This window comes from Hirundo rustica, chromosome 13 (assembly GCF_015227805.2).
Source record: "Hirundo rustica isolate bHirRus1 chromosome 13, bHirRus1.pri.v3, whole genome shotgun sequence".
NCBI lineage: Eukaryota > Metazoa > Chordata > Aves > Passeriformes > Hirundinidae > Hirundo > Hirundo rustica.
This window is the reverse complement of record NC_053462.1, coordinates 10914644-10926869: the sequence shown is the minus strand read 5'-3', so window position 1 is coordinate 10926869 and position 12226 is coordinate 10914644. Positions and strand designations below refer to the sequence as shown.

Here is a 12226-nt window from a genome sequence, read left to right as displayed (position 1 = left end):
CTCTACAGGACAAATACATGGCATTCCAGGTAGGATAATAAACCAGCAATTCGCGGAAGATCAAAACAATGAACTCTTTAAGGGAAAGCCGGTACCATACAGGCTGTAGCTTTAACCGAGGCCTCAAAACACGAACACGAACCCATCACTAAATAACAAGTACTAATAACTAAAGGAAAGACCTGAAGCCCCAAGCAAAAGAACGGAACGGGCAACCTTCTCTTGCGAGAACGGCACAGGAAACTGACAAGCAAAAACACAAGCGGAGGACCCGGCGGTAACGCCGAAGGAAACACTCGCCGGAGGTGCCAGGGCGATGCTGCCACAGACGGAGGAGGGACCCGCCGCCTGCTGCGGGAGCGGGCACCGGGCGAACCGCCCGTCAACAGCAAAGCCGGCCCGGGCCCCGCCGCCGCCGCTGCCGGCCCCCTACCTGGCTGGCTTTGTGAAACTGCTTCTTGAGCCCCGCCACCGACATGGTCCCGCCGCCGCTGCCCCGCGGCCGCCCGGGCCCAGGGCCGCCCGCGCCCGGCAGGTCCCCGCGCCCGGCCCGGCCTCGCGCTGCGCCGCCCGCGCGCCGCCGCGAGCATCGCCCTCCGCGCGCCCCGCCGCCGCCGCCCCATTGGCCGCCGCCCGGCCAACATGCAAATAACGGCGGCAGCGGCGCCCGCCCATTGGCCGCTCGCGGCGCTATGCAAAGGAGGGCGCCGGGAGACGCCCACGCTGCGCTGTCGCATGGAGACAGCGGCGGGAGCCGGGCGGGGGCTGCGCTGGCACGGCAAGGGCACGGCGCCGGCGGGGAGCGCCGCCCGGGCACACACAGAGCACCCTGCCCGCGGAGAGCGCTGCCCGGGTATCCACAGAGCACCCTGCCCGCGGGGAGCGCCGCCCGGGCACACACAGAGCGCCCTGCCCGCGGGGAGCGCCGCCCGGGCACACACAGGGCATCCCGCCGGCGGGGAGCACAGCCCCGGTACCAAAAGGCCAGTCGGCTGCCTGGTTTCATCTGTCTTATTTCTAATAAGGCTGAAAACGTCTCATTATGGGCCTGTCTCATCTCTTGTGGTTCAACGTAGCATCTCTGTCTGAGCTCATTAACTTGAGTTCTATTATTGTAGGTGGTAATTTAATTATAGCTCTTAAAACATGAAAGCTCTTGCAGCAGTCCAGAACACACCTGGCTGGTGCTGTGCACCAGGAAAAATCCACTTGGTGGTGTGACTCCATACCTGCAGCGATGCTGCTCAGGGTTCCAAAGGGCACAGTCTCTCACTCAGAAGAGCAAATGGACAAGAAAGAGCTCTGCTGAAAGGATGTTTTAGTAGTATAGTTGGGTATTATATGAGAGATTTATTGATGATATACTGAAATATTACTGTGTATCAGGTATGTGCTGATAAAAATTAGAGATGTGGTTCTGCCTTTGTGGTAAAGCAATTCCAAGTGATGCTTAGATTCTGGGGAAGATAAGCTCTGTGATAATGCTGGCTGTAAGGATACTTGGGAGTTATGATTCAGCTCAAACTTATGCAGGGACCTGGGGAGCAGTTCAGAGATAAGCTTTGCTGGCTGCAGCAGGGCTCTCTGTTACTCACTGTCATGCTCACTGCATTTTGATTGGGCTGGGCAATTCACAGTGTTAGAGTTACTTCTTTAGAATAGCAAAGAAGAAAAAATGCAAGAACTTTCATACTGGTTGTCACACTGTAATTTGGGAGAATCACTGTTCCCACTTCTTAGAAAAAATTATCATACCATAGGAACAGAAGTGTAAAGACAAACACATTAATGAGTTAAGGTTCTGACTGTTACTTGACAATGGACTCTCTGTAGAGGCAAGGCAGAAGAGAAAGCAAAGAACAGAGCACCAGACAACATTTGCTCTGGAAGACAAAGTGTTATGTGAGGTCCTTCAGGTTTTTGGAAATGTTTGAAAGAAGCCTGCCATCACCATATTATCTGGTGCCACCTGTGTCTGGGGAAAGAGCATTTTTGGCCTCCTTACAAGTAAACATGATTACACCACAGACACCTGATTTCAGCAGTTGTTTCTCCTCCCTAATTGAAGCTGGCAGCAGGATGTTAACTGTCAGGGCCAAATTAGTTATGGCTTAAATTAGTGACACATTTGTAGACACCTCAGGTGAGGAAATAAGGCCTAAACTAGGATACTGGAGCTCCATAAAAGGAATTAAAGCAAGCTCTTACTGTACTATGGAATTAGGGAGACAAGGCAGCTTGGCTAATCTTTGGCTTTAGGAATGGCTGGACCAGAGCAAAGAAGGAAGGAGTTTAAAATAAATCGCTGTGGAGAGGAATGAATGGATTATGGAGTTGCTCTGGCTGTTAGCTGTAAAATTGGATTAGATAAAGAACTTTAGTAAGGCTGTACATCTACAACTTCTTTTAAAAAATCCTGCTTGTAGCCCAAGGATAGCAGCCATGTTGTCTCTGCTGAAGTGGTACAAGAATTTGCAAGTGGAAATTTCACTTCATAGCCTAATTGCTCAGTTATACAGACAAAGTAAAAACCTAATTAATGAGTCAACTTGCATAGTCCAGGTGCTGATGACTTGGTGGAGGCACCCTGAAAGACCCTGGCATTCAGTTCAGATACAAGTAAAAGTTATAGCTTGTAGCCAGCAATACACAGTGGCTAAGGGATATCTAGAAGGCTTTATAATCATATAGTTATATCTCATGGATAAAAGGATTGTAATTTGCTGGGTGATAATCCTTAAGTTTTATGCGAAGTTAGTAATTCAGTCTATAAAATGAGAGAAATGAGAAATACTACAAAAATTCGGGAAATGGTTCAGATAAATGCTGACATGATGAAAAAAAAAAGCTTCTATTAAAGTTAGAAGTAGAAGACAGGCTAGGGCATAGTATTAAGGCAGAGTGAAAAATGCTTCACAGAGGGGGCATTCAGGGTAAAAGTATTAGATGTCTGGGTATTTAAACAATTACTACTCAGGAAACTTTAAAGTGCATGAGAGGAATTCATAATGGCTCCAACATGTTGCTGAATCAGGTGTGCTAAAATGGACAATGGAATTTGTACAAACTGAGAACTCCTAACTAGGCTCAGATCAAGGCAGTGACTAGAAAACATGCACTGCCTACTTACATGGGAGAAAACTAGTCCTGTGAAATTAGAACAAGAGAGAGTCTTGGATAAAAGGTTAAGTTTATAATTCACTTGCATTTCAGTGTGGCTAATACAATGGGAAAAACACTGTCATCAGAAACTCAATCTAAAGATATGACAATCTCATAGGTGTTTGGTTTTCAATGAACAAATCATCTCACTTGTAACAGCTGTGGCAGTAGCAGCCACATTGAAGTATTATAACAGCTAACATTTTAAAAGGGAGGAAAGATGAGTTTGTGTTGAATTTCTATTGTATTTGATTCTGGGCCATGCTGACTACATTATTAAAGCACTTTCTTTTGAATATTTAGGCCTTAAGGAAAAGATAAATTTCTGTGCATCTGCTTATCATGCAATACATTTCAACACAAGGCATTAGAAGGAGACTTTGGATGTACTCAGCTGATCCAGGACAAGAGCAACTACAAACAAAAGTGAGCAAGACTCTCAGACATGATGTCAAATCCATTAATGATCTTGTAAGGATTATCTGTATGTAATGCCAGTGCAGATAACCTAGTTAGTTCTTATGTTAGTCATCAAAATTGTGGCAATAGGCTGTGTTTTTTGGTCACAGGAAGAGAAGATACTTGAAAGTTACTGTTTAGGAAACAAGCATTTGGAAAAGATGATCCTCTAGGAAAACTACGCCATTTGAAAGAACAGTTGGCCAATGACCCACTCTACAAGAGCAAACGTGTTTAAAGCCTTCAAAATAAAGCAGGCTCAGATTCATCTAGTTTGACTGTTCTAGAGAAAAGAGGGGTTACTAAACTCAATTGACACAGATTCTTAAGTTTTGACGCAAGCAAATGAAGTGATATAAAACATAGTGCTCCAGAGTGAAATCCAAAGGACTAGAACTCTTGGTGAAATTGGTCCCAAATGTCAACCATCTCATTATTTTATAGATGTCATGCAACAAACTTGGGAGCTAACACTGTGAAAGCAATGCCAACAGCAAATGACCCCAATAACAAGAAGAGAAGAAAATCCTTCTGCAAAACATGCCCAGGACGGTAAGGATATCTCATGTGCCTGTTTTAGCAGCCTTTCTATATATTTAAATGAAAGAATTATTTATAATTAAACAAAAAGAATTGGTCAGACAAAGATATGTTCATGTACAGGAGCAAGCCAACACTATGATTTTGTTTCTAGAGCACAACCAAGCAATTCTGCAGTTCAGCACATTCTGCACAGATCAGCTGGCTCAGGTATTTCTGACAGGGCCTTACATTGCAGTATACATTTCATAAGAAATCATGAGAAACGGAAAAGAACAGACAGTTTTCTCTCCACAGCCTGTACTGGCCAGCACTTGGAAAGCTCCTCATTCCAAGCGGACGCTGCTGGCAGTTAGAGCAGGAATATGCGACCCTGGGGCCAGCAGACACTCTGGATAACCTACTGCTGTTGTTTAGGATGCCTATGTTTGCTCCCCAGATCTTCTAACTAAATGTAGCTAGTGAATTATTTTTGGCATATGTGACTGTTCTTCTCAAGCTGACTTTCCATATGCGTTGCTTTACCATTATCCAGATCTTTGCTTTTCTTGTCTCCTTCCTGTGTTTGTATTCCACATGCTCTTCTGTGATACTGCACATACCTTCTGTCCTCACTTTGCTAAATCTCTGGCTGTTGCTCTGCAAGTGTCAATAACAAAACAAAAGTTTGTTAGGTCTTATGCCATTAAATAATAAAGATGGTTCTAATTAGGTATTTCTTTCAAAAAGACATACAAACAATTTAGGTGACTTCAAAATCTAAACAGAATTTTTTTAAGTTACATATGTCTGTACTATAAGTAGATACTCTAATTTTAAAAACTCAACAACCTACTTTTTTGTGTATGCAGCTCTGTCATTCTGAAAATTCTAAAAATTAGCAATCCTAATCTTGCAAATTATACCATGTGGATGGACTCCTGGACAGCTCCAACTCGGAGATCTTGCAGCTTTTAGGTGCCTGTATTGTTCCTGGTATTACTAAAAAAAAAAAGGTTTTGTAATTAACATATACCCGGGCACTCAGTGCTCTCAGACAAGCTAGACCGCTCAACAAAAATTAGTTATGTGTGTAAATTGAAATAAAGATGTGACTGTCTAAAATTACTCCACAATGGGGACAAACCTGAAAATACTGGAGTATTACTAATCCAGGATACCTAGAGCATTTTTATTTCCTCCTCACTTGCAGTTTTCAGCTTGATAAACCACTGGAAAAAACCTGTAAGATGTTTTCTTTTGGATAAGTCTATTGCCTTAAATGGAAACATTTCCATTTTCTGACCAAAACGGAAAAAAAAATCACTTAAACTTCGAATCTCATCGTTGTCAGCGCAGCAGCGTTACTTCACACGAGCAGCTGGTGTGGCTGCTCGATCCCTTTGTGGATGTGTTTCCTCCAGGGACCGCATCCCCCCCGAGTGCAGATCCTGGGAGCAGCGGGTGGGAGCTGCAGTCTGAGCACAGCAGCGGGAACCGAGCGCCTGGCTCCCGGGGAGAGTTGCTTCATGGAGGTACAGCAAGCTAACAAATCCACCAGGAAAGCCTGGGTTGGGAAAAAAAAAACAACAAAACAAAACAAAACAAAAAAAAAAAAAAAAAAAAAAAAAAAAAAAAACAAAAAACCCCACAACTTTTTTCTATTGGAAAATACCAAAAATAAACAGGTGGCCTTTCTGAACGGGAATTTCTTAACCTCTTTTCTGGGAAAGAAAAAGCAACCTATTGTAAAAACCTATTCAATTTAAGAGAAAAACAAATGTTGATGATATCATCATTAAGTACAGAAGGAACATCCCTCTTTGAGGTGGCCTTTCTAAAGTAGCTATGTTCCTTCTTATTAAAGAGTAAGGCAAAATAAACTTTTGATGAGTCATTGTAGTAATGTGGAGAAATGTTGCTTTGATTTAAACAGATTGCACCTGAGTTCTCTGTGCTGCTGATTCGCAGGTGACAAAATAAAGGTGCTGATTTGCAGGTGACAAAATAAAGGTACCGATCTTCTGCATACAGCTGCCTGTGTTTGTCAGAAAATACAGAGACTCTCATGGCTGAAAATGCCACCACAAAATTTGAAGTTGAAATGTTGCTAGAACAGTAGCAGTAGCTTCAGAAAGGTGTGAAGGATATTCATAGTAATGTTAAAATTACCGTGTCATAAACCAAAGTTATCAGTCTGCTTCAGAGCAGAATGTTGTACCATGCTGGTGTAAACTGGATCACATTTGCAGTCTGAAATTCAATCTAGAATTTAATGTCGCTGTAATTCAGGTACAGAACACAGGTTTAAGTAACATCTTAGTAAGTCGTGATCTTTATAATTATGTTTTTCAGTGGAAAAAGGCCACACTGAAGAATAGTACATACTGCCTTGCTTTGTTAAGAGAATGCAGTGCACAAGCTTTTAAAAATAATTATTTATTCAGTTTTATCTGAGAAAAAGAAAATAAAATTATCAAGAAGTCTGAGTAAAAATCTGCAAGGATGCAGACTGCATGTAGTGAGAGGAGACAAATAGTAAAATAAAGTAAAAAATCCAGTGTTTATCTTCTCCGTGTGTAAGTAGATGTTTAATTCTATTTTAACTTGCTTTATATTGCAGAACTGAAAATTTTATCAACTCTGTGACACAGAGTCCCTGTATTATACACAATGTAGACATTTCAAAGAGTTTGACTGATTTTTAAAAGCAATTTGAATATCAGTAAGTATCTTGTAGCAAGTTTGTGAATATTCAGACATACCTGAATTTAACAAAACTTTTACAACATAGATGTTGTTTTGCTTTCAGTGTAATTTAATAGGTCTTTTGGGATCTGCCGTGTTTGAACATCTGGGAAACATCATATGTTGTCTGTTGATCAATGAGGCAACAGGAAAGGCATGATGTGACACAGATGTTAAATATGGCAATACTCCATAGACCAACTGGATCACAAATGGGAATGATCAGACTTTGAAAAATCTGATTAAGATTCATTGACTGGATAAAATTCAGATTTTTTTTTTTTTCTTTTTTTTTTTTTTTCCCCCTCAGATTTCCTAACTGTTCTTATAACAGTATAATAATGGGTATTATTGTGGCCAATGAATTATTGCAAACTGGCTTATTTGGAGGAACAAAATGGTGCAACTAAAGACAAGGACTTTTACTATCAAATACTTTACAGGAAGATGAATATAACTTGCCAGATCCCTGCTGTCTCATCATGAAGATTAATGTCTACTACTGGATAACTCTGCCACTTCTCGTAAAGCAAAGAATATATAAAGCAAATTTATTGCATTAGTTTAAGCCTCAGTTAATTGACTAACTGCCACTATATTCTCTCTCATATGCAAAAGGGAAATTGTGTATATGAATTCTTTTAACTGTTACCCAGGAATGCCACCTCCTGGCTACATATAGAAACACCCTTCAAGAGGGAGAAGGGGGAAAAAAACCCGCTTTCATTCTGTAGTTTCCATAAAACTGTTTCAATTAAATATATGTTAAAAATGTGTGAAACACAGGCATGCCTCCTGTCAGACTTCCTATCTTGCTTGTTGAAATGTAAAGGTACTCAGATATTTACTTTTCTAAAGAAATGGTGTGGTTTAAAATAATAAACACACCTGACACTGACTTTCTGTAGAAACAATCTTACAGCTGTTGTATTTAAAGGCAGCAGCTGAATCAATATCAGGAATGAAAATCTGACCTTACCGAAGCTGACAGGACTTTTGCCACTGCCTTCAGTGGGACCTAAACTTTCAGCCTGTATTTTTTGAAAGTTGCTCTTATAAACTAGGTTCAAATTGTCAGAAGTTTTAAAGGAAACCCGACATAACTTCTGCAATTCAGTGGGCACAGGATTATAACGGGCAAACTTTATAAGGATTGTGAAAAACAATGATGGTAAAGGTTTTCAGAGTCAGAGATCTCTCCTTCCCTATGATCAGACCAGATTAACTGTTGCTTTTATTCCTTGAACTTGTCCAAAAAATAGACTTGTTTGGTGTTTCTAGTACAGGAATATGTACCCTGAAACAGTCATATTATCATGCTGCAATGGACTCCCAAATCAAAGCAGAATTCTACTTGGCCTGCTAGGATGATGTACAGACAGCAGGGCAAACAAGCCAGGGAATTTCTCTCACCTGGAAAGCAAATAAGGAGCATTTCTCTAACGCATGAAGACTATTTGGGCAGACAGCAGATGAAAGCCCCTGCAATTACAGATTACTATAACTCTACTGCATTTAGCTTCTGCCTTTTGTTTGTTTGTTTGTTTTAACCTAAATATTACAGCTGTGTGATCTCTTGTAGACTTAAATTCTCAAGTTCATAGGTAAAAATAATCACAGCGAGCCCAATCATACACTTAGATATTTCAGAGGGAAATAGGTTCTTTCTGGTTCTGCTCATCAGTTTTTTTACTGTGTCAAGTACAACACGGCAGAAATGGAAATGCAAGCTGCCAAATCACTTACCCTTAATGGGGACATGGGACTGCTTTTAATTTGCCAAACCTGTAATTCTAGTATTTTTAAATGTTATCAGATAGGCTGTAATTTCAAGAATTCAGTGGAACAGCATCTATTGGAAGAGGTCAAAGAATAGTGAATGCTGTTGTAGCTTAATAACAGATATCTGACATGTTTGATAAACATTTTTGTTACAATTAAAAACTTTCTAATACAGAAGATACAGAATGGAAATTATGAATTTTATTCCCTTTCCTTTTAAAAATAATATTGATTGTAATGAGTTTGGATCGGCTGCAGATGGCTTTATCAATTTTCTTACTCCCTTCTTTGGAGAAAGAAAATAAATGACAGAGATTAAATTGAGATTAAACTGCATCTCTGCTGTTCCTACAGTGCCATACTTGCTTGTCTTTCCTGATGTGTTGTCTTGAAACTATGACTCAGGCAGTGGTACATGGAAAGCAGGTACCCACTTACTCAATCCTTCTCTACAAATGTCCACAGAGTTTGTTATTTCTCTCGGCTGCCTTCTGAGAAAGCTGTAAGAAGCCATTTATAATTTTGACATGTATACTAAATTTTTGACAAATATAATAAGTAATGGAAAGCACATCTGTGAATCCTGCTTCTTCTTTTTTTTTTTTTTTTTTTTTTTTCAACTTTGACTCAAAAAGTTACAGAGCTTCTGAGATCCTTAAAGTACCATGCCTTTTTTCAATGAAGGCGATTATGATCAGAGTGCCAAAGAAATTACAGCTTGTGTTGGGTGACTTTGTGAGGTTTTTTAAGAGGAAGGCAGGGTTGAGGAGACAAGTGCTCAAGGGAGAAAGAGAAGAATGTTCCAACATGAAACTGGTCCAACAATTTGCTCTAATATTAGTGATACTATCTTCTATCTGTAGATGGCAGTGATCTCCCACTGCCTGCTTCAGGTGAAAAGGGGGAATGGTGGTGGTGATGAAATCCTAAAATTAAAAACCACTGTGCAAAACAGATGTGGGGAAGAGAAGTCATAAGGTAAGGAAAAGTATATGCTTTATTGTGTTTCATTCATGTGACGAGAAGATGTGTCATGCCATTTAGAATCTATAAATTTCTCTACCAAAGGATTTTGATGACAAATTCCAGAATATTGTGTTTTGAAATTTATCTATGATTAAAACCCTTTGTTGGCTTTCTGGATTTCTTATATGTACCTTAGACATGTTTCATTATTTTAAACATGATTATTCAAATAATACCTGCTGTTTTCCTTCCAAGCCCCTCTGGGTACTTAGCTACCTCCTTCATCAGTTGTTCAGCAGGTCTATTACCCATTTAATTTTTAGCTGTTTTTCTCTTGACACTTGCATTATTTTTCACTTTCATTCAAATAAAATGAAGGAAACAGTGTTTAAGTCTATCTGGATATACTTCAGTGAAGGGTGTGATGTGAAGCTCACTGAAAGCAAAGAGTTCTCATTAATTTCAGTAAGCTGATGAACTTGCCTCATAAAATCTGGTGACCTGCAGAGAGAATCTTCAAAATACAACATAAAATCACTATTTTCAGTTGTGGATTACTTTTATCTTAACAGTTCTGCCTGAAGAATTTCAAAAGAGAATACTTTTCATGAAGATCAGACTATAAAAACTACGTTTTGAAGTTCTATTTCAAGTGTCACATGGGCTTCTAGCATCAGATTTTAAATGGAATCTAGACACACAAATGCAGATGAGATGCCTAATAGGATTTCAAACGCCATCTAAATAACATTTTAAAATTTGCTTCTGAAGTTTATAAATAGCAAGGATTTGAAAAATATAAATATAAATATCAGGGATGAAGATGCCTGTAATGCATGTATATGCAAAATGGACACAGAGAAGTACCTAAGCCAGTTATTTAAGAGCCATTGTTTTTAGTAGAAAGTAATCACTGCAAAGAGAGAAAAAACAACCCCAAAATATTCATCTGCTTCTAAGGCAGCCCAGCCCAGTGTAAATGGCATGAGCATTAGGTACCTTAGAGTGACTTCGAGACATTCCTCAGCAAATCATGAGCAACTATCTGTTTCAGGTCCTTCTATTTGATGCTAAGCCCTTTCATTCCTTGCTGCTGAAAGAGGTTTTGCAATATCAGCACACCTAATCTGCAGCCACTGTTGTTTCACTGCAGTCGAGCAGAGGCTTGTCATTAGTATGACCAGTGGCAATTTTGACCTCTAGCACAGAAAGCCAGCATAAATTACTGTGCATTGCCTAAATCCTTTTTGGAAAGCTTAGCAGAAGTTTTGTCCTTCTACAGAGAAATGTATCATGTCAGAATGTTCTGGAGCAAAAAGGACACGCATTCTCCATCCCAATTGCAGGCTTTCCACACTTCGTAGTAAGACAAAACCATCTACCTGGCATCACTCTACTAAAGCTTTCTATACGTGAATCCTACATTTTCTCCTCTGAGTTTTGTCACCTCTCTCTTGCCATGCCAAATGGCTTTTCCTCTTTAGTGACCACACGCTTCAGTTCTTTGAAAAGCAGCAGCAGTTTCTCTAACTGATCTGTCATATTGCTAAACCTGCAGTTCTAAAAATGGATTTGTATTTTTAATGAGTGGTTAATCTTTATATACCACTGTCAGAAAAATAATCCATTAATCTGTTCCCAGTATGTAGTTTCATAATACGCCCTCAAAAAAAAAAAAAAAAAAAAAAAAAGAGAGAGAGAGAGAAGGGAAAGGGCAGCTAAGGAATTGTGTATATCCTTATTGCCTGTTATTTACAGATCCACATATGTCTATATCCATCCTATATGTCTATATCTATATTTTCCCTCACACCATTGGCAAGGCACAAAACAGAAAATTAATTTTCTTAAATTGCTTATATTGTTCTCCCTCCAAAAAAGACTATTGTGAGATATTGAATAAAACCTCGGTTTAATATCTCCACTCATCCTCTAAATGCACATAGTAAGATCCCTTCTTTGGGAGTTACTTTTGGTCACTTCACAAAAATGTCAACATTGGAATTTTGCAAAAAGCTCATTTAGTAAGCTGTTGGCTCAGTTTGCTTTAAAAACATTTCCAAGATTGGAACTTGAACTCAAAGTGTGCAGGACTCTGTAACTCTCCCATAGCTTCCAGTGACACTGCCTGACTTGCAGTGTTTCTTTCTATCCTTCCTCCCTTCTGCTTCTCCCCATTCTCATTCTTTTGCTCCCTCTCTTCATCTTTCTAATTCATTCCACATGCCCTTGAATATGTACCATGCAAGCTGCTGTTTTGCATTCAACATTTGTTTATCCTGGGACTTATCACCGTATCTGAGAATCTCATAACTTTCACAGATTTTTATCCTCTTGAAGCCTTTGTGAAACAAGGAAGTGTGTGTCAATTTACAGGTGGGGAGTGGTCACACTGTAGATTAAGTGAGGTGCTCAGAGCCCTGTTTAGCCGTGGGAGCTCTATTCAAGTATTTCTTGGCTCCTGATCTGCTGTATAGATTGAACATTCCTGTCGAACTACATCTCCTGCAGTGAACCACAGTCTCTTTTCGAAGTGAGGACAGGCCATCACTCCAGCATTTTTGGCTTCTGGGAGATAAAAATTGGCTGG

General features: G+C 40.0%; 1 protein-coding gene across 1 annotated transcript in view; it reads right to left on the bottom strand.

Moving 5' to 3' along the window:
• The window catches only part of SH3GL3 (SH3 domain containing GRB2 like 3, endophilin A3), a 42289-nt gene extending 41755 nt beyond the window's left edge, over positions 1 to 534 (bottom strand). The window contains exon 1 of the mRNA XM_040077713.2: positions 434 to 534. Within this exon, the coding sequence (XP_039933647.1) occupies positions 434 to 478 (45 nt within the window). The 5' untranslated portion in view covers positions 479 to 534. The remainder of the gene's footprint in view (positions 1 to 433) is intronic.
• Positions 535 to 12226: the final 11692 nt, after the last annotated feature.